We start from the raw sequence: 18151 nt of genomic DNA on the forward strand, positions 1-18151 counted from the left end.
GAGGTCTTGGCTACTGTAGAGTTTTGCATGTTCTCAATGTGGGTTTCCTCCAAGTTCCCATCCCCCAGAAACAAACCAGTAGGTGGATTGGCTATACTAAATTGCCATTAAATGTGTGCGCATATCTTATTAGAAATGAATTTTGCCAGGATAGGATCAGATCCACTGTGACCTTGACCTGGACAATGCACGTACAGAAGATTGACAGGAAAAATACTCCTGATTTGTACATTTCTAAAATATTACCTGCCATTTTATATATTGATTATGTAAATATGGTATTACTGAGCTAGTCAACATATTCTGATGCAAGTGTGTGATGCTAAACTTTTGACTATATTACCCATACAGCTCCTTTACAAAACTAAAACCAGCTTTGGCCACCAAACATCTTGGCTGATTGATTACCTTCAGGGTAAATCTGATTTTCTGCCAAACTATCCTTTAAAGAAATTACACCCGTTTTTTGAATTACAACTATGATATTCTGACAGACATTGCAGATACAAATCTGAACCACTCTTGTTTAAGTACACCTGAAAGCTACAGAAGCATTTCTTGACAAAACTTTCACTCGTTCTCCACTCAGGACAGAACATCTTACGGGTTTCATTTTACAGATAAGCATTCCGATGGTTTCTAATAAAATTTATCGTGGTCTGGGTATAATATATATATATATTATATATATATATATATATATAAAAAATTCTGCTGCTGTTCATTCAGGAATCTTTTTTTGCTCTCCAGGTCTATCCACAGCATCTATAAAAAGACCCAGGAAACACTTGTGATTGCATTACATAAAAGTATATATCTTTAGCATAGAGTAACCAAAAACGTGTGATAAAGAATGACAGCTTGCTGTAGCTTACTCAGACAACCGATTATTTTATATCAAAAAGCTGAAACGCTTGGTTATTTATATTTTACTGCTTTCTTTTCCAAAGCTGGTCCCATACTGCCCCCATGTGGACAACCTACAGTGTGTATGTGAGAGGTTGGGTAAAACAACCACCAATACTCAATGCTAATACAATTAGTCTGCTTCCTAAATACCTCCTTCACCGACATACAATGCAGTTAGAGCTGAAATAAAAGCTGAGACAGGCATTAAAATATTGCTCAATCTTTTAATATGCCTTGTTTAATGAATCTTTTTATGCGTTATTAAAACAGATGCAGCTGAGGCGGTGTGGACTTGTTTGGTCTCATTCCTTCAGTTTCATCCAAGTCTTTAGTTCTCCTCGTCTGAAAGATAAAAACAAAAAAACGCATGGATGAGTAAATAGTTAAGAATGATGCGTGAAGGAAACCAACTACATTTTTCTACAACGAATTTCTGCATGCCATCATATAAACAGGTTTTTAAAATACCAGGCTTCGCTCAGTCTTTGTTGTGACATCCACAACATTATCCACTGGTGCTATCGCTCACTCGCTTGTCTTAAACACAGATAACAAAGCTAGATTTTCAGTACAATTTTTGCCAGCATACCTTCTTCATCCTCCTCTTCGTCCTCTTCTTCCTCATCCTCGTCTTCGTCGGTGCTGAAGGTTCCGTCAGGGAGGCTGTAGATGCGGATCACTTGCTGTGAACACAGAGAAAATGTGTCAAAGATTAAGACCAGATTGCTGTTATATCAGCTTCATGGTGTTACGTGGAAGGTGTAATCTTTTACAGAAATCAAGATATTTCAAATAGTTTGGCCAAGAACCTAACTTACACAGAAGTACCAACTTCAACCCAAATATGTTTAGTGTCCAAAGTTTACTTTCGTTAATTAGTAAGCAAACCGTTTCAACTATTTTATGAAACTATGCAAAAATGATATTAGTGTATCTAATGATGCAAGTGTGTACTCAGAGTAGCCTCAGCTTCTGATGCTCCACCAACATCACACAAAGCTTCTGATATTTTTTGTACACTTTTCTGGCCACAACGTTCAGGCTGCAATCCGACTGGCTCTCCACTCTTCCGGGGTGAACATCACAACATGATTTTTGGAGCAAGATACGGTTACTGGATTAAAAGAGCTCATAGAATGCTGTCTTTAAGAGTCAATTGAGAGTTTTGCGTGAAGCAGCGAGTGGTGAGAAGATGAGAGACCTGCGTGTTTGCTGCCAGCAGTCATGCCGCGTCGGCAAAAACTGACTGCCGCTATGAAAGTAGGCGGTTCCTGATGAGATTTGTTGGCGACACATACCAGACACTCTAGAGAAGCAGGAAATGTAATCTTTGGCCACAAAACAACTGTTTTATGGTTATTTTACCATCTTAGCAGTATCTTAATAATCCTCCAAATTGTTGCATATTTTGTTCTCCATCTTCTCCAAGCACAGGGTTTTCAGGGTTTGGAATTGAGAGAAAGCAAAAAGGCCTGTCCCTGAGGACCGGTTTGAAGGAAATGCACTGTGGTGAGGGTTTGTTGAGGCGTGTTGTAGTTGCTCACCTTATTGGGGTCTTTGAGGATGAGGTACTTGCCCTCGTCCAGTTTGCGGCAGATGTCGATGACGCAGCGCAAGATGCCCCATGCATTCTCCATGCTCAGGTTGATCTGGCTTGCAAACTCGTTGGGCTTGAATTGCTGCGTGCCCAGGATCACATGACGCGCAGAGTCCTTCACGTGGTAGCGGGACACGTAACTGTGGCGCACATAAAACACAATCTTTAATGCTCTGAACCTGATCTACTTCAAGAAACAGATTTTTAGGCCTACAGTTTGGGCTTAGTGTCAGAACGGGTTTGATACGAAAAAATGTGCACGCTCATGTCTAAATGGAAACACAAATATGACACGTGTGCTCTCACCCCAGTTTGAGATACTCTGAGCCCGCCAGCAGGGCGCAGCAGGTCCAGCGGGCCAGTTTGTAGCTGTTGTTCTTCAGCTCTGTGGCTAACACGGCTCCTCTCTGAGAGTCCAGCTTCTGACGCCAGTCCACTCCGTTACAATACTGCACAAACAGCAACCATTTCAGTGTTAACACTCGCATGTACCCTACCGGTCAGAAGTCTGGAGACACTTGACTGAAATGTTTCTCATGATCTTATAAACCTTTTGATCTGGACGTGTATGATTAAATGTTTGAAATCGGTGTTGTAGACAAAAATATAATTGTGCCGACATTCATTTCTTTCATTAGAAGACTAACATTTTATTAACAAAAAAAAAAAAAAAGTTTTTTTTTTGAGTGGATGACTTGGAACAAAATATTCCGAAATTCCGAAAATATTCCCATCTCAGGGTGATTCCTCAATAAATTTATTGAGAAAATGGCAATATTACATTTCTGGAAATTTTAGGCAAAAAGGGTGTCTACTTTGAAAATGCTAAAATATTAAATTATTTGGGATTATTTTAATCACAACATAATACCCATAGTTCCATTTGTGTTACTCGGGAGTTTTTCATGACTTTATTATTCTTCTAAAATGTGGAAAAAAGAATGTGTGTGTAAACTTTTCACAGGTAGTGTACACATTCACATTCAGGGAGTGGGGGGTGGAGAGATAAAAAGACGCCATCTTTCTCATTCTTACCCGCGAGTCCCACTCGTTGAGAGCTTTAACATTGATGAAGGAGAGCTCTCCGTTTGCGCCGGTCATCACACCATCATGCTCACAGCGCACAATCAGATCAATATCCTCTCCAAGTTTCCACCTCCGGTACCTACACACACGCACGCAGTTAATATCCTCTCCACACCTCGAGTGACAGGAACTCAATATATGACACAGAATTGCACAAAATTTCCATAGACACCAATAAAAGGCAAAGAGTTGCTTGCATTTTAGAAGACGTTTACCTCCGATATTTTCAACATGACTGTTTAACCCTAACTCTTGTCAGAATGGGTCAGACTTGAGCTCACCTGTACGCTACAGACGCCACCTCGCTCTTATCCATATCCTCCTCTACGAATGGGTTCGAGTTAGGGAACTTGTGCCTCTCTCCTCCCTAAAGAAATCAAAAATGCACATTCAATACATCTTGGAACACCTGACATATCTGACTAGTCTGAAGGCTGATCTTTACACTACATTGTAAATGTGACTGGATTATGCATGAGCACTAGACATGGATATATAAAACAGAACTGTGCTACGGTACCACGCGCAGGCACTGCTGGCTGAAATTGTGGTTGATGTATGTGGCCTCCATGGCCAGGTTACGAGGGGAGTTCAGGGAGTTTCCTTCCTCCTGAGGAGGTTCGTTTGCTGTTTCGCTGACCGTGAGCAAATCTGATGGGGAGACAGACACACACACACTCGCTATTTGCACTGGAGAAGCTCCACTGTAATGTGTAGCTGCCAAAGATTCTTCGAGCACTCACCAAAGTCGGAGTTGTCTCTCTTGTCGAAGAAGAGCTTGTTTCCAACACGCTGCACAATGATGTCCCAGGAGTTCACTGAGCGTGTGCAGCACATCAGCGTGGCCAGGATGGCATCGGTGGCGAAGACATTGCCCTGAGTCTTAGCCAGCTAAGGAGAGACAGAATTATGATGGATGTTTAATGCAATGATTCGGTCATTCAGAGTTCTCCTTTCTGAGTATTGCAGCAGCAGGAACAATATTAAAGCTACTTTGCCACTAAACACAAAAAAAGTGCCTTTGCTTTGGAGACAGAAAATAAGAAGTAAAGATGATATCACTCCATGCTTTTCTGAAAAGCAGAACTTTTTCCCAACAAGTAGAGGGAAAAAAAAACAACAAACAACAAACCCATGAACCGTTTCATGCAAAAAAAAAAAGTTTACATATTTAAGGCCACAATGAAGAACTGAAAAACTGGTTCAATTAATATAATCAAAATGCAATGCTTCTCAGCAGGGGTATTAACGTTACCTTACGGATGACAGGGTCATCGGTGGTGGTGACAGTGTGGAAGATCCTTTTAATGCTCTTTAGTGGTTTCTCGTTGCGGGTGGTGACGCGATCGAACGCTTTATCGTAGTACTCCAGGGCACCACAGCACTCACTGCACCCGAGAGAGAGAGACAGACAGATACAGACCAGAATATCAGTAAATACAACCTGGGTGTGGCCTGAAATGCAGAATTTACCGGTTAATCTGTCATAAACCATCACAAGAAGAACGTTTTCTCTTTCCTGGGATCTATTTAGATGGGTTTGTGTGGTCACTCACATGTCGGAAGGATCAGCCACCTCCATGTATCTCATCTTCATGAGGCGAGGGAAGTCCATCTCTTCCTTCACCTCCCAGTCACTACGCACCTCCACTGACGAATCCCTGGGCTTTAGCTGGGCCTAAAGCCACGACAGGACATGCCACACTTAATAACCACTAATACAGCATCTCGCAACATGTCCAAATAGCCCGGGAAATAATAACATCAACTGACAGAGCTTATGGTACAGAACATCAACGATCAACTTCTATTCTTCAGAGAAGAATTAAATTAAATTAAGCAGAAAGCCTGGATCCACTTTGTTACTTTCAAAAAATTAAAGCTCCATATCTGAGATAGATAGAGACACTAGTGTACCTGTGACTTCTGGTCCCACTTCTGACGAACTCCAAACTGCTTCTGGAACTTCTTCTGCAGGCGCATGCGGTCTCTTTCCTTCTGTTTGGCGCTCTTAGGCAGAGTCTGCAGGTTGAATTGCGTGAGATTCCTGCGGTCCTTATCCCGACGCAGGTTCCTCTGTAAACACAGCACAGCAGAAATCAGACTTTTGTGCTTTGAATAATCCGTGATATAAACACAAATCTAAAACCATTTGTTGTAACATGCACACAGCTTATTCGCACATCATGCAAATCCCTAATTTTGCGAGATCAACTTCGGGTCACGTTTTTGCACCGAGACCGAGGTTAGGGCTGCCCTGTGTACCTGGGCGAAGCGCATGCGGTTCCTCTGGTAGGCCGATTTCTGGGTTTTGGCAGTGTCCACCAGCTGGAAGCTAGTTTCATCCTCCTCATGGAAATAAGCGTACTGACTTCCTCCTCCAAACTGGGATGAGTACTTATCTGCCAGGAAGATGGAAAAGACAGTGATGCACTAAATGGATTTAACATAACATACAGGAAATACATCACAAACATCCCACCCCCCCAAAATAAACAAACAAACAAACAAATAAAACAAAAAAAACCAAAAAAACCCCCCAAAAAACAATTCTATCAAGTTAAGGTCTACGTGTCTTGGTCATGAGCTTACTTGTGTATCTTTTATCCTGGTAGGTCGCTCCAGTCCAGTCTGCCACCTGTGAAGACGAGAAAATAAGATGATACAGAAAAAAGGAAACCTAATTAACAGGCCTGAGTCAACTGAACAACAGCAGGTTATTATCTAGTAACCTCAACCTATTCATTTTCTGGATCACTCATCCTACACAGGTTCAAAGTGAGCATGGAGCCTACCCCATGGACACCCTGGATAGTGTGCCAACCCATCAAATGGCACAATCACACACACTACGGACAACTTGGAAATGCATGGGATTTGAACCGCCAACCCTGGAGGTGCGACGCAAACATGCTACCCACTAAACCACAAACATGCATGTTAACTAAGGAATAATTGTTAGAAAATGTTTAATTGTTAGGAAAAAAATAAATAAATCAATGATCTCATGGTGTGATGTGGCCTGATGCAAATCGGAGTTGTTCCTGAAGTGCATCAGTTTGCCAGTGATTGCATTTTCTATTAATTAAAGAACAAAAAGTCATATTTTAAGACTGTACTAACTGTTACAAAACTTTGACACTGGAGACTCCTTCAAAAAAAAAAAAGAAAAAAAAGAAAAAAGTTAAACAAACGTCTCCTTACAGAAAGCTTACACATACAATATAACAATATTTTTCTTTCGTTAAACAACATCTGTTTATTATTAGGCTGGGATTATGTATCGCGTCTGCATTACAAATCCCGGTCAATCAACCATTACTATAAAAACCGTAACATTTTAGAATGAGTGCATTAATATAAACCTGAGATTTGTCTCACAGCTGGATATACTTTCAGAGCCACTGTTATAGAAAAATCAACCAACACCTTCAATCAGATTTGAGAAATAAACAGCACTGCAGTATAACGGAAGATGCATGCTTAATAATTAGGGATGATGTGAGAGTGAGAAGTGACCTTGCCCAGACGGTCCCCTTTGCTGAAGGGCTGGTACGGCATGTCCTTAAACTTCTCGGGAACAGCGCAGGGACCCCATCCTGAGGGGTTATCCTGAATCACCGGGGCCAGAAACTTCGCCATGGTCTTCACGCACAACCGACACAGAGAGAAAAACAAACACAGGCTGATCAATCACAAAACAAATCATATATCACCTCTTCATACAGCTCAAAAGCTGACTGGGGTAACCAGAGATCTGCGAGATGACATTGATGACTGTGTCATTAGCACAAAAGTTTAAGTTTTAGACGCCGTTTGAGCAGAGTGTAATGATTAGGTCTAAAGCACCGCTGCATCCACTCTCTTTAGGTAGCGACTAAGTGATGCCTTAATCCCTCTGGTGTCACTGTCAAGTAGTTTGATGGCATTATAGGTAATTTAGGAAACCATTGAAGATCACATTACTTATAAAGATTAATATGCGAGTTGTTCAGGGTGGATTTCTCGTTTAAAGCTTGTTGGAGTGTGTAGAGCTCAGACTCAAATCAGCACTGCTCTCTTCACACTAGTGTGCACTTTGACTGCACATCAGCTTGCGCAGTGGACTGGTCATCACTGACTACACAACATCCCAGATTACAATTAACTCTCAATCTATGAACACACAGCCAAATCCAAGTGCCCTATGTAGTGTCCTAAATGGATCTATTTGGGATTCTGCAGCTACCTCCAAACAGTGTGCGGTTGAAAATCTGGTATACTTGTTCCATACTGCTAAACAGCTTTGGATAAGGTTCAAAACCAGTTTTAAAAGCGTTATAACATGCATATAAGTTATATCCTACGCTTATTTATTTTTTAAAAATCCATTTATACACCGAGTTAATATTACACCCTAAACTACTCTTATTTTCTTTTTAATTACCCCCCGCCCCCAATAAAAACACGCTCAAAGCATTAGGCATAATGTTTCTCTTGTCTGTTTGCAGAAAACTGCAGTTATGCGGCGACGTTACTCAGCATTTACTTGCCATTTTAGCATTAGCAGCTAACAAGATTCATTGCGTATTTTGAAATGCTAAGCCACTGAAACTACACAATAACCTCACGGAATAACAGCTCACGAAACGAGGAAACAATGATGTTTATTTGATTTCAGATGCGATTCAAAGGAAAGCAGATGTTTAAGGATTATATAATACCTGTTCACCCCAGTGGAAAATTTACCAGTCGGTCCACAGACGCCGGCGGAAATAGGAACGCGTTTGACTGCCGCAAAGCGAGTTGAACTTCCGGTTACGATATATATATAAATATATATTTTTTCAAAATCTCAAAAACAGGTTGTTAGAACTGAAATATCTTTGAAAACCGAAATTGCGTGCAGTCGTAATTTACTAATCTGGGAATATAAAAATATATATAGTTTAAAGGGAGTGGGTATTTGCGACAGTTTTGAAATATTTTACGGTATTTGTCATGCGCAGTAAAGCAAATTAATCCAGACCAGCGTTACACCCGCTGGAAGAGGTAAGCAAAATAGCTAGTGGTATGCAAGTTATGTACGCAATATTTACACAATTATGATCAAAATTTTTTGTTAACATTGAATATATAAATAGTTATGATGTAAAGGATTCATATATAACCGAAAACCCTTCATAAAAAAATGTTTAGTGTTATTTTAGTAATGTTTAGATGACACGTTATAGCTGATATACTATCTTAATTCAGTCAGCTACCTAAAAATAAACTTGCATTTAAAAATAATAATAATAATTCTATCTCGGTTATGCTTTTGGATTTTAATATACATAATTGCAAAGGGCGTAGTCAGTTATTCTGTGTTAGTCTAGGATTGTTTCTTGTGTGTTATTAATCCACTGAGTGTCTGCAAGACACAAACACAGTCCTGTATGCAAATCAGCTACATAGCAGAGAATGCAGTTCAAGTGTCGAAAATTAATTTATTACTATTTCAGGTCATGTTACAACTTGTGTACACACAAGTTGTGTAAGTTCACTAGTGACTGTGGTTCAAGAAGGCAAACTTAAAAACAGACCCGAAAAAATGTATCTTCATTCTTATCCCAAATTACTGTAGTTCAGTAAACAGTGATTGTGCATTGAAGTTCATCTTTCAGACATCAGACAATAATGTTATTGAATCTGGAACTTATTCAACACTTGCGGGTTTCCACTGGGTTCTCCGGTTTCCTCCCACCTCCGAAAAACATGCCAGTAGGTGGACTGGTGACTCCAGATTGCCCGTAAGTGTGAATGAGTGTGTGATGGTCTCGCATCCCATCTGGTGTGTTTTCCTTCCTCATGCCCATTGATTCCAGATCAACCTCGACTCTGACCAGGATAAAGCTAGGAAACAAGTTTTTGTTTCTCCTTAGTCTCTCTATTCAAGCACCTGATGATGTGTTTGCAACTGCAGGTGCCTCAGGCATTGCATTAAAAGCAGTTATTACACTTCACAGTGAGCACATTACTTCCAGCCAGTGGAGAATCATTAGACAGGGCTGTTGTGTGTTGTCCACGTTTGGCTCAAACCTGCGTGTCGCTCGTACAGGCAATGCAGTTTGGACTGCCACCTGCAGAGACAGTACAAGGAAGACTCTTAAAAGCTTTCTGTGTGGTGAGTGTGTTCTTCAGTTATAAAATCTACAGGGTGAATGTTTCCTTAGAGTTAAAATATAACTACAAAATGTTTTAAAGGGTCAGTGCAGTGTTGGAACTAGTTCTGGAAAATTAGTGCAGTGTTCCAAAAGTGCATTTCCCCCAAAAGATTGTGTTGCCTGGCTCAGTATCCCTCATTTCCTGCTCTATGTAAATACCTATGCTGAATTCATCCGAGCCTGGACATGAGCGGAGCTAGTCAATAGTGCAGAGCATTCAATCAAATCAATGACTGTTTATATGTATATGGGTGGATGTCGTAAAACTTTTTGCCTTTAAAAGTGAAGGCAAAATATCGCTGCAGTATTTTTATTTTATTTTTTTAAAACCTGCCCATTCCCATGTTAGTGAATGGAGAAGCAGCCAAACATACAAATAATTTTTGGGAATAGTGTTCTGTCATTTTTACTTTCAGCTGACCTTAATATCTCCCCCAGTATTTTTTTCTTTTTGAGAAATGCGTTTTATAGGAGATATTTGGTGATAATTATAAAGCCATAGTCAATTAGGGGACAGTTTTGAACATAATAGTCGAGCCTCATGAACACGTACATACTTTCCAACAAACACCAGAAGCTCTGTAGCAAAGCTACGTCTTGTTCTGCTGTAAACCGACCATCAGCGGGGAGTTCTTTACAGTTTTTCTGATATGTTGCTCATTTTGATGTCTAAGCTTGCTCGTTGTACTGAGATTATAAATAGCAAACCAACACGAGTGAATGAGTTAATGGTATAAACTGAGGAAGCTAAACCAACACTAGCTCAATTTCATAAGATTCTATTGACTGTATGACTTTAGCTGACACTTGAAGGAGCTGGGTAAAGCGTGGCCATCGATTCAAATAGAATCATCCTGATCATCTTTGGCTGGAGTCACCTTTTGACCCGCTCCATAGTAGGTGCAGTTACTTTCTCTTCACAGAAGTTCTTTCTAGTCTAGTGGCTTTCCGAGTCACAGTTTTAAACAGTTATTTAAACATTTTAGATTCTTTTTAAAAAATTTTTATTTACCCACAGTGACATGTGTTTCTAGTTAGGCAAAATCCCTATTCTATTCACTTTGTTTGTGTCTTATATAGGCTAAAATGCAGTAGAGCTGTATGCCCTACCTAGTGCCTTTTTGTTGTATTTTCACATCTTCTGATGAAGTCTGTTTTCTTACAGATGAGTCCGATTATGTAATTCAAGCTTAAAGCTGAGCCGTAGAGGGTTACTTCTGGTCATTCACTTTGCTAGAAGTCAGACTTGGTTCCAGAGCTTTTGTGGCACATCTCTATATGTCTTTGAGAATTCCAATCCGGTTTTTCGATTCTTACTGCTGATGAGTGGTTTCATCTTGTGGTTTGTCTTCTATATTTCTGCTCTCAAAGTCTTTTTCGAACAGTGGATTGTGATGCCCTCTGGAGGTTGTTGATGATGTCACTGATTTGTTGTTTTTGGGTTTTTCTTCACAGCTCTCACAATGTTTGTCATTAGCTGTTGTTTTCCTTGGCCGACCCATTCGGTGTCTCAGTACACCATGGTTTCTTTCTTTTTTCAGGACATTCCAAATTGTTGTATTGGCCAATGTCCAATGTTTGTGCAATTCCTCCGACTGATTTTTCCGTCTTTTCTCGGCTTCAAAATGGCTTGCTTTTCTGCAATAGACAGCTTTCTGATCTTCACGTTTGCGTATCCTTTTTAACAACAAATGCAGTCTTCACAGGTGAAATTGAAGGCTAAAACCAAGAGTAGATGTTCAGAGCTATTTATTGTTTAAACAATTAATCTAATTAATAAGATTCCAATTTTTCTCGTCTACAAATTGGGTGGTCAAAATGTGCTATGTTTTATGTTGTATAACACATCTACATATAAATTCCAGGAAATAAAAGATGAAATTCTAATCTCTCTTCTTATATTCATCTATTGACCGCAAACCCAAATGTCTTCAGTTTGCAGCAAAAAATAAATAAATAAAAATAAAACATTGGCCTTGCTGTTCCAATAGTTTTGGAGGGATACTATATTTCTTTAAGTAAACATGACAGTAGATTAAATATGATGATATATTAACAGCCGAGTGTGTGGTGGACTGTGTGGTACTCCGTTTGCTATTTTGTACATAAATGCGAATGCTGTTAAAATATAGGTTATGTGTGGTACTGCAATTTTTTTTTTTTGCTTACTGTTTTATTGTATAAAATATCATGTTATTTAGATTAGGTTTCTTTGGTGCTGCATGTTCTACACACCCCATCTGTCACAAAGCTCTCAGTTCCACAGTGTGTACAATACCATTTAGCTGATGCAGCGCTTTAATAACCTGCAAGTTTAATTACCCACAGTACTAGGGTCGGGACAGGAAATACAATCCACAATAAAAAAAGGAATTACAGTCAGGTTTTACAAATTATTGCTTACTGTTTCTCTTCTAGATTGTGTGTGAAAGAAGAATAAATTGGAGCTTGTGGCAAAAAACAAATCAGAATTGTTGATGTGTCCCTAGACAGTGTTTCTGAGCGTGTTGATGCTCCCGCTGCTGAGGACTGTAGGATTGCGTGCGTTCTCCATGGCGACCGAAGCGTATTCCTCCGGGACTCACTCTGCAGCTTTCGTCACCTGCCCCAATGACACCGTCGCCAAAGAACTGGCCAGGTAAAACAACACCGCAGTACACACATACACTATTATCCATGCAGTATTTAAAATTTGGAGCTGCTTTGGAGGTTTAAGGTGAATACATGATTTCTGATATCTGTAAATTTAATTAAAAAAAAACCACCTTGATATATTTAACTATATATTTGCAGTGAAACTTTATTGCTTATTTTTCATACGGCAGGGGGATAGTGGAGAAGAAACTGGCAGCGTGCGTGAACATAGTGCCGAAAATCACATCAATGTGAGTAACTGTACCCGAAATTACAATCCACTTTTGCAAATCAGTGCTTATTTATCTCACTGTTGCTCTTCTGTATTGCGTGTAATGAACAGAAAGACTTCTACTGCCACACACTTCTGCATACTGGTTGATTTTGGGTTGCTTCTGTGTTTCTTTGAGTCTTGTATTGTGTCTCTACAGATATGAATGGCAAGGAAAGATTGAAGAAGACAGTGAAGTGTTGCTGGTGTGTTTCATTCAATCTCAGATCTTCTTTCAGGTGAAAGTAACCCCCAATGTTGTCTGATAAATTTACATATATCTTTTTATTTTTACATTTTTTTTTAGATGATTAAGACAAGGACTACAAAGATCTCTGCTCTCGCTGAATATGTTAGGTAAGCCCAATACATCAACTATGTAGTTTTAATAAGATGTATGTTATTATTTTGATATATTACAGTGCATTCGTGCAGTGGTTTTCATCCATTAGTGCCGAAATAAAGGATCCATACATCCTTTAATTGTAAAATAAAATTCACAGACCCTCTGAACATAATCTAACAGAATATTAGGCTCACTATTATTTTAATATGTACAGTAGAGATTGACTGGTATAGATTTTTTTTGTAACCGATACCAATTATTTGCCTGTTTATGTGCCCGATAACCGATATGGAGAACTGCTATTTATTTATTGTTTTACTTCTGTTTTTGACACATTGATAACAACACCACTGAACTGAACAAACCATTTTATTTATAACAGTTTTGTTAATTTCCTCCTTGGCTACAAAACAAAAAAAAACAACTCTTGTTTATACACCAATAAATAAAGGGGTCTGAAAGTGTGCAAAAAAATAAAGTGCACTGTTACTAAAGTGTCTATCGATCGATCTATTTATTTATTTATTTATTTATTTATTTATTTATTTATTTATTTATATCTTAAATAAAAGCTTTGATGAGGTAAACAGATTATGTGGCTCTGTGAGTTTGTGTCTATTTCTTAGTGCCAAGCTACTTAAACTACATATCAAGCATTTATGTAACACATCTAATTTGTGCATGAATGGTTGTTATGTTCAGTAAAGTTCATTAATTAAAGCAAAGCAAGCATACTTTACCTGTCCACATCGTTGTTGACTCGTCTCTCCTACAGTGCTGCTATGGCAGTCCTGCATGCCATTTATCAGTAGATCCAATATTACAAAACGGATATCCAATTATGGAAAAATGCTTAAATATCGGTAAAACCGATTATCGGTCAATCTCTAATGTACAGTATGTATAATGGCTCTTTCACTGCGACTGAGAGCCACAGAGGCCACACCTCCTTCTCTGGGACTGACAGACCCAGAGGCCTCACCTCCTACTCTGGGACTGACAGACCCAGAGGCCACACCTCCTTCTGTGGGACTGACACACAGAGGCCATTTGATAATAAAAACAATTGAACAATTCAACAACATGAACAGAAATTAAATTTGATTATTCAAAATTATTTAAAATTTCATAAATTGGGTGATTGCATTAAAAAAACTGTAATGGTAGAGAAAATAGGGATGACACATTTACACTCTGGCAAAAAGTACAAATACAAAAATATATTGATATATTTTTTTTTATTTTAATATATAAACAAACAACTAAACAGAGAAATAAAATCTGAAAGCAGTCTGAAACTATGCTTTACAGTTCATGTGGTATAGTTTTTGTCAAGGACAGAAAGGGCATCACATAAATAAATAACCCAGATAATCACACAGATGGTTCTCTCCTACAGGTCTAATCATCCGTACGAAGTGGCCGAGGTCATTAGCTTGCCCATTCATCAGGGAAACCCTCCCTACCTGAAGTGGATTGGAGACATTGTGCCTGAATAAATGAGTAAAATCACAGGGAGGATACAAAAAAGTTCCCCCAAGATCCTTCGAAATTCAGAATTTTTCTGTGTGTTTGTTACAGAGGTGTCTTTTTTGTTTTTATTTTTTTTTTTTTATGAAAATGTTAGCAGACCTATCGCATACTCCACTAATAATGTATAACTTTGACTTTAAATAATTTCAGTTTCACTTTAATAAAATGCTATTTTAAAAAGTGTGAGGATGCATTTTGCTGTTATTTTCTTTTTCTCAACTAACAGCACGTTTTATTTATACCACTGCAATTTGCCAACCGTACTTTTTTTTTTAAAAATTAATTAAAGACATTGTACTTTTTATCCCTTTATAGTTACATAAACTTGTGGGACAGCCATGAAAAACTTTAGTTCCTGTATCATTTATGTTATAGCAGCTTTAAGCAGTCGTTCCCTCACCATTCTTTCTTTTCTTTTCTCTCTTGAATTTAATCAGACAAAAAAAAAAGAAACTTGTTACCATAAAACTGGAAAAGTCCTTTGTCCGGAAGACTTTCCCATGGAGGAAAATTTGATCCTGACACCGGAGACTCCTTCCATGTTATATAAACGTCTCCTCACAGAAAGGTTCACCAGAGCACTGATTATACATTTTCTGTTTTAAATAATTTTATAAAATAATATGTAAAAGAAACAACAAAAAAGATTATGTGGATTTTCATGCACACAAGTCCCTGTGAGTGAAGAGTTACTATAGAAACGATAACATATTAAAACAAGTACATTGATATAAGTGTTCCTGGGATAAATTCCAGTTCCACTATGACCCTGACCAGGATAAAGCGCTGACAGAAAACTACTAACAGTGATAAATTTCTGAGGTAAATCTAAAAATAGATCCATTCCTAAATTAACTTTTTCAGTATAATTACGTTTTGAATAATATAACTTTTTGTTGGCCCACTAGGAATATGGTAACATTTAATAGTTGAATATTTTAGAGCCTCTGATGCAAATTAATAGATCCAGGTTATTAAGCTGCAGGAATTTTATATTTGTGTAAAGGGAACAGTCTCCATAATTGTTTTACATCTTAGCAGCAGAGAAGTTTTAATTTCATGTTCTGCCACTAGAGTGAGTCATTTACACAGACTCTCTTTTCAAACATGCATAGAGCGGCATGTATACACTCCTTGACTGAAACCAGCAGGGTCGATAAGGCATAATGCATGGTGCAGAACATCTCAGCTATAGTCCTTATGCATTAATCATATTTGCTCTTTTTTTAAAAAAACAAGATTTAATGATTAATTAGATGTACACTGATCAGCCATAACATTAAATCCACTGACAGGTGAAGTGAATAACATTGATTATCTTGTTACAGTGGCACCTGTTAAGGGGTGGGATATATTAGGCAGTAAGTGAAAAGTTCTTGAAGTTGATGTGTTGGAAACAGGAAAAATGGGTAAGCATAAGGATCTGAGGGACTTTGACAAGGCCCAAATTGTGATGGCTAGATGACTGGGTCGGATCATCTCCAAAACGGCAGGTCTTGTGGGGTGTTCCCGGTTTGCAGTAGTTAGTGCCTACCAAGAGTGGTCCAAGGAAGGCCCATTGATGTGTGTGTGGAGCGAAGGCTAGCCTTTCTGGTCCGATCCCACAAAAGAGCTACTGTAATACATGTTGCTGAAAAAGTTAATTCTGGTTATGATAGAAAGGTGTCAGAACACACAGAGCATCATAGCTTGCTTGCTGCGTATGGAGCTGTGCATCCACAGAAAAGTCAGAATGCCCGTACTGACCCCGTCCACTGCCGAAAACACCTGACCATCACGTGAGCATCAGAACTGGACTGCGGAGCAATGGAAGAAGGTGGTCTGATCTGTTGAATCAAGTTTTGTATTACTTCGTGTGGATGCTTTGTGTGTGTTGCTTACCTGGGGGAAAGATGGCACCAGGATGCACTATGGGAAGAAGGCAAGCCGGTGGCGGCAGTGTGATGCTCTGGGCAATGTTCTGCTGGAAACCTTGGGTTCTGGCATTCATGTGGTTGTTATTTTGACATGTACCACCTACCAAAACATTGTTGCAGACCATGTACACCCCTTCATGGCAATGGTATTCCTTAATGGCAGTGGCCTCATTCAGCAGGATAATGCTCCCTGCCACGCTGCAAAAAATGTTCAGAAATGGTTTGAGAAACATAAATAAGAGTCCAAGGTTGACTTGGCCCTCAAAATTCTCCAGATCTCAATCCGTTTGAGCATCTGTGGGATGTGCTGGACAAACAAGTCCAATCCATGGAGGTCCCACCTTGCTATTTACAGGACTTAAAAAATCTGCTGCTATCGTCTAGGTGCCAGATACCACAGCACACCTTCAGAGGTCTTGTGGAGTCCATGCCTTGACGGGTAAAAGTTGTTTTGGCCGCATAAGAGGGACCTACACAATATTAGGCAGGTGCTTTTAATGTTATGGCTAATTGGTGTATATGTAGAATTTGTTGCAAAAACGTTATAGGAATGAATTGACATATTGGGATGTCAAATCTATGCAATTCAAATGATACACATCTGGGCCAAATGACAGCATGTGCTTCAAGAGAGGGCCAAAAATAGTGAACTCACCCTCATGTAGTGTGGTACATATTTTACTATGTAGGGCATCTAATTTTACTAATCCAAAAACTTCTGTGGCTTATTTATATGATTCTGAGTCGACTTTTCTTGTGCTTTTGGGTCAGTCGTGGTCTACGTCTTGGAGTTCTGGCATGGAAACCTTCTGCGTTTAGTTCACACCTTACTGTGCTCACTGAAACCTCAGTGCCTGTTTCACTCGAAGGTTTTTCACAACCTGCCTTCTCATAAATCTGGTTGCAGCCATTGATAGCTTCCTTGTTCTGCCCCATCCAGGTGTTTCAATAATTTTCTGCCCCTAGCCAGTTCAGGTTTCATGTGTTCCAGCTCAAGCACATAGAATACTAGTAATCTAATAATGAAGCCCTTAATTAGTTGCATCAGGTGTGCTTGAGACAACACCTGTTTTGCATATTTGTGCTGTTGTGAGGGATTCTATTCAGGGTGTTGAATAATTTTGAAACTGGAGAAATCATTATAAGTTGCATTTTCAGATGAATTTGGGGAAACGACCTGAAGCATTTTCTGTGTTGAACTACTTCAATTGCTTTTGTATGATTTGTTCACTGCAAACAGCTGAAAGACTACAAATTTTGGCAATACACCTGATTTGCTAGAGTTGAGGCAGAACAGAGTTAATTGACTTGCTTGCTCTGTGGCAGTTCTGGGATTTGAACTCACATGTCCCAGCTCGATGGTATCACTATCACTGCCCACTCAATTAATTTTCACCTTAATTAAAAAGTACCATTCTGGGCTCCTGAGTGGTGCATAGAATAGTATTCGCCCTTTTATCCAAACACTGTGAGGCCAAAGCCTGACAATTCCACAGCCATCTGTGTGCTACTGAAGTTAGAAACATGTATACCAATATGCAACTTTAGAGACGGTCCTTTAATTTGCGCATATCTGCGAATACCGAACATCCAACATCAAGCCAACTTCATGCCAGTCTGCTAGGTTCAACTTCTCTTGTGGCTTGTCAGCACAATACCACCACTAGGGGGCCG

At 39.2% G+C, this 18151-nt stretch overlaps 2 protein-coding genes across 3 annotated transcripts; one reads left to right on the top strand and one right to left on the bottom strand.

Annotated features, from left to right (window-relative positions):
• Positions 1-1119: 1119 nt before the first annotated feature.
• On the bottom strand, positions 1120-8363 carry eif3d (eukaryotic translation initiation factor 3, subunit D). Its single transcript, XM_017482302.3, has 15 exons — positions 8296-8363; positions 7112-7237; positions 6185-6230; positions 5858-5994; positions 5510-5668; positions 5149-5270; positions 4848-4980; positions 4336-4483; positions 4113-4243; positions 3874-3959; positions 3542-3671; positions 2813-2955; positions 2454-2646; positions 1499-1592; positions 1120-1251 (listed from the first exon to the last, which is right to left on the bottom strand). Exons 2-15 carry the CDS (start codon positions 7232-7234, stop codon positions 1238-1240), a joined length of 1659 nt encoding a protein of 552 aa, XP_017337791.1. The 5' UTR covers positions 7235-7237; positions 8296-8363; the 3' UTR covers positions 1120-1237.
• Positions 8364-8518: 155 nt separating this feature from the next.
• Positions 8519-14747, top strand: LOC108273200 (protein CutA homolog). 2 transcript variants are annotated; one of them, XM_017482304.3, is made up of 7 exons: positions 8553-8623; positions 9672-9737; positions 12267-12415; positions 12603-12662; positions 12843-12888; positions 12990-13039; positions 14428-14747. In XM_017482304.3, the coding sequence occupies exons 2-7, from the start codon at positions 9675-9677 to the stop codon at positions 14525-14527; spliced, it is 468 nt and encodes a 155-aa protein (XP_017337793.1). In that variant the 5' UTR covers positions 8553-8623; positions 9672-9674; the 3' UTR covers positions 14528-14747. The 2 variants fall into 2 exon arrangements, with proteins under 2 accessions (XP_017337794.1, XP_017337793.1); XM_017482305.3 differs by lacking the exon at positions 9672-9737 and having other exon boundaries at positions 8519-8623.
• The last annotated feature ends 3404 nt before the right edge of the window (positions 14748-18151 follow it).

The sequence above is a fragment of the Ictalurus punctatus genome, chromosome 12 (assembly GCF_001660625.3).
Source record: "Ictalurus punctatus breed USDA103 chromosome 12, Coco_2.0, whole genome shotgun sequence".
NCBI classification, from domain to species: domain Eukaryota; kingdom Metazoa; phylum Chordata; class Actinopteri; order Siluriformes; family Ictaluridae; genus Ictalurus; species Ictalurus punctatus.

Bases quoted from the DNA above. Each gene is read 5' to 3' on its own strand.
- eif3d (XM_017482302.3), bottom strand. From the start codon at position 7,234: ATGGCGAAGTTTCTGGCCCCGGTGATTCAGGATAACCCCTCAGGATGG. The intron at 5,271-5,509 runs GTACACTAGTGT...TCGTGGCTTTAG, and splicing joins AGTGGGACCAGAAGTCACAG to GCCCAGCTAAAGCCCAGGGA. The intron at 3,672-3,873 runs GTGAGCTCAAGT...GCGTGTGTGTAG, and splicing joins GTGGCGTCTGTAGCGTACAG to GTACCGGAGGTGGAAACTTG.
- LOC108273200 (XM_017482304.3), top strand. From the start codon at position 9,675: ATGCAGTTTGGACTGCCACCTGCAGAGACAGTACAAGGAAGACTCTTA. The intron at 9,738-12,266 runs GTGAGTGTGTTC...ATGTGTCCCTAG, and splicing joins TCTTAAAAGCTTTCTGTGTG to ACAGTGTTTCTGAGCGTGTT. The intron at 12,416-12,602 runs GTAAAACAACAC...TTCATACGGCAG, and splicing joins GTCGCCAAAGAACTGGCCAG to GGGGATAGTGGAGAAGAAAC.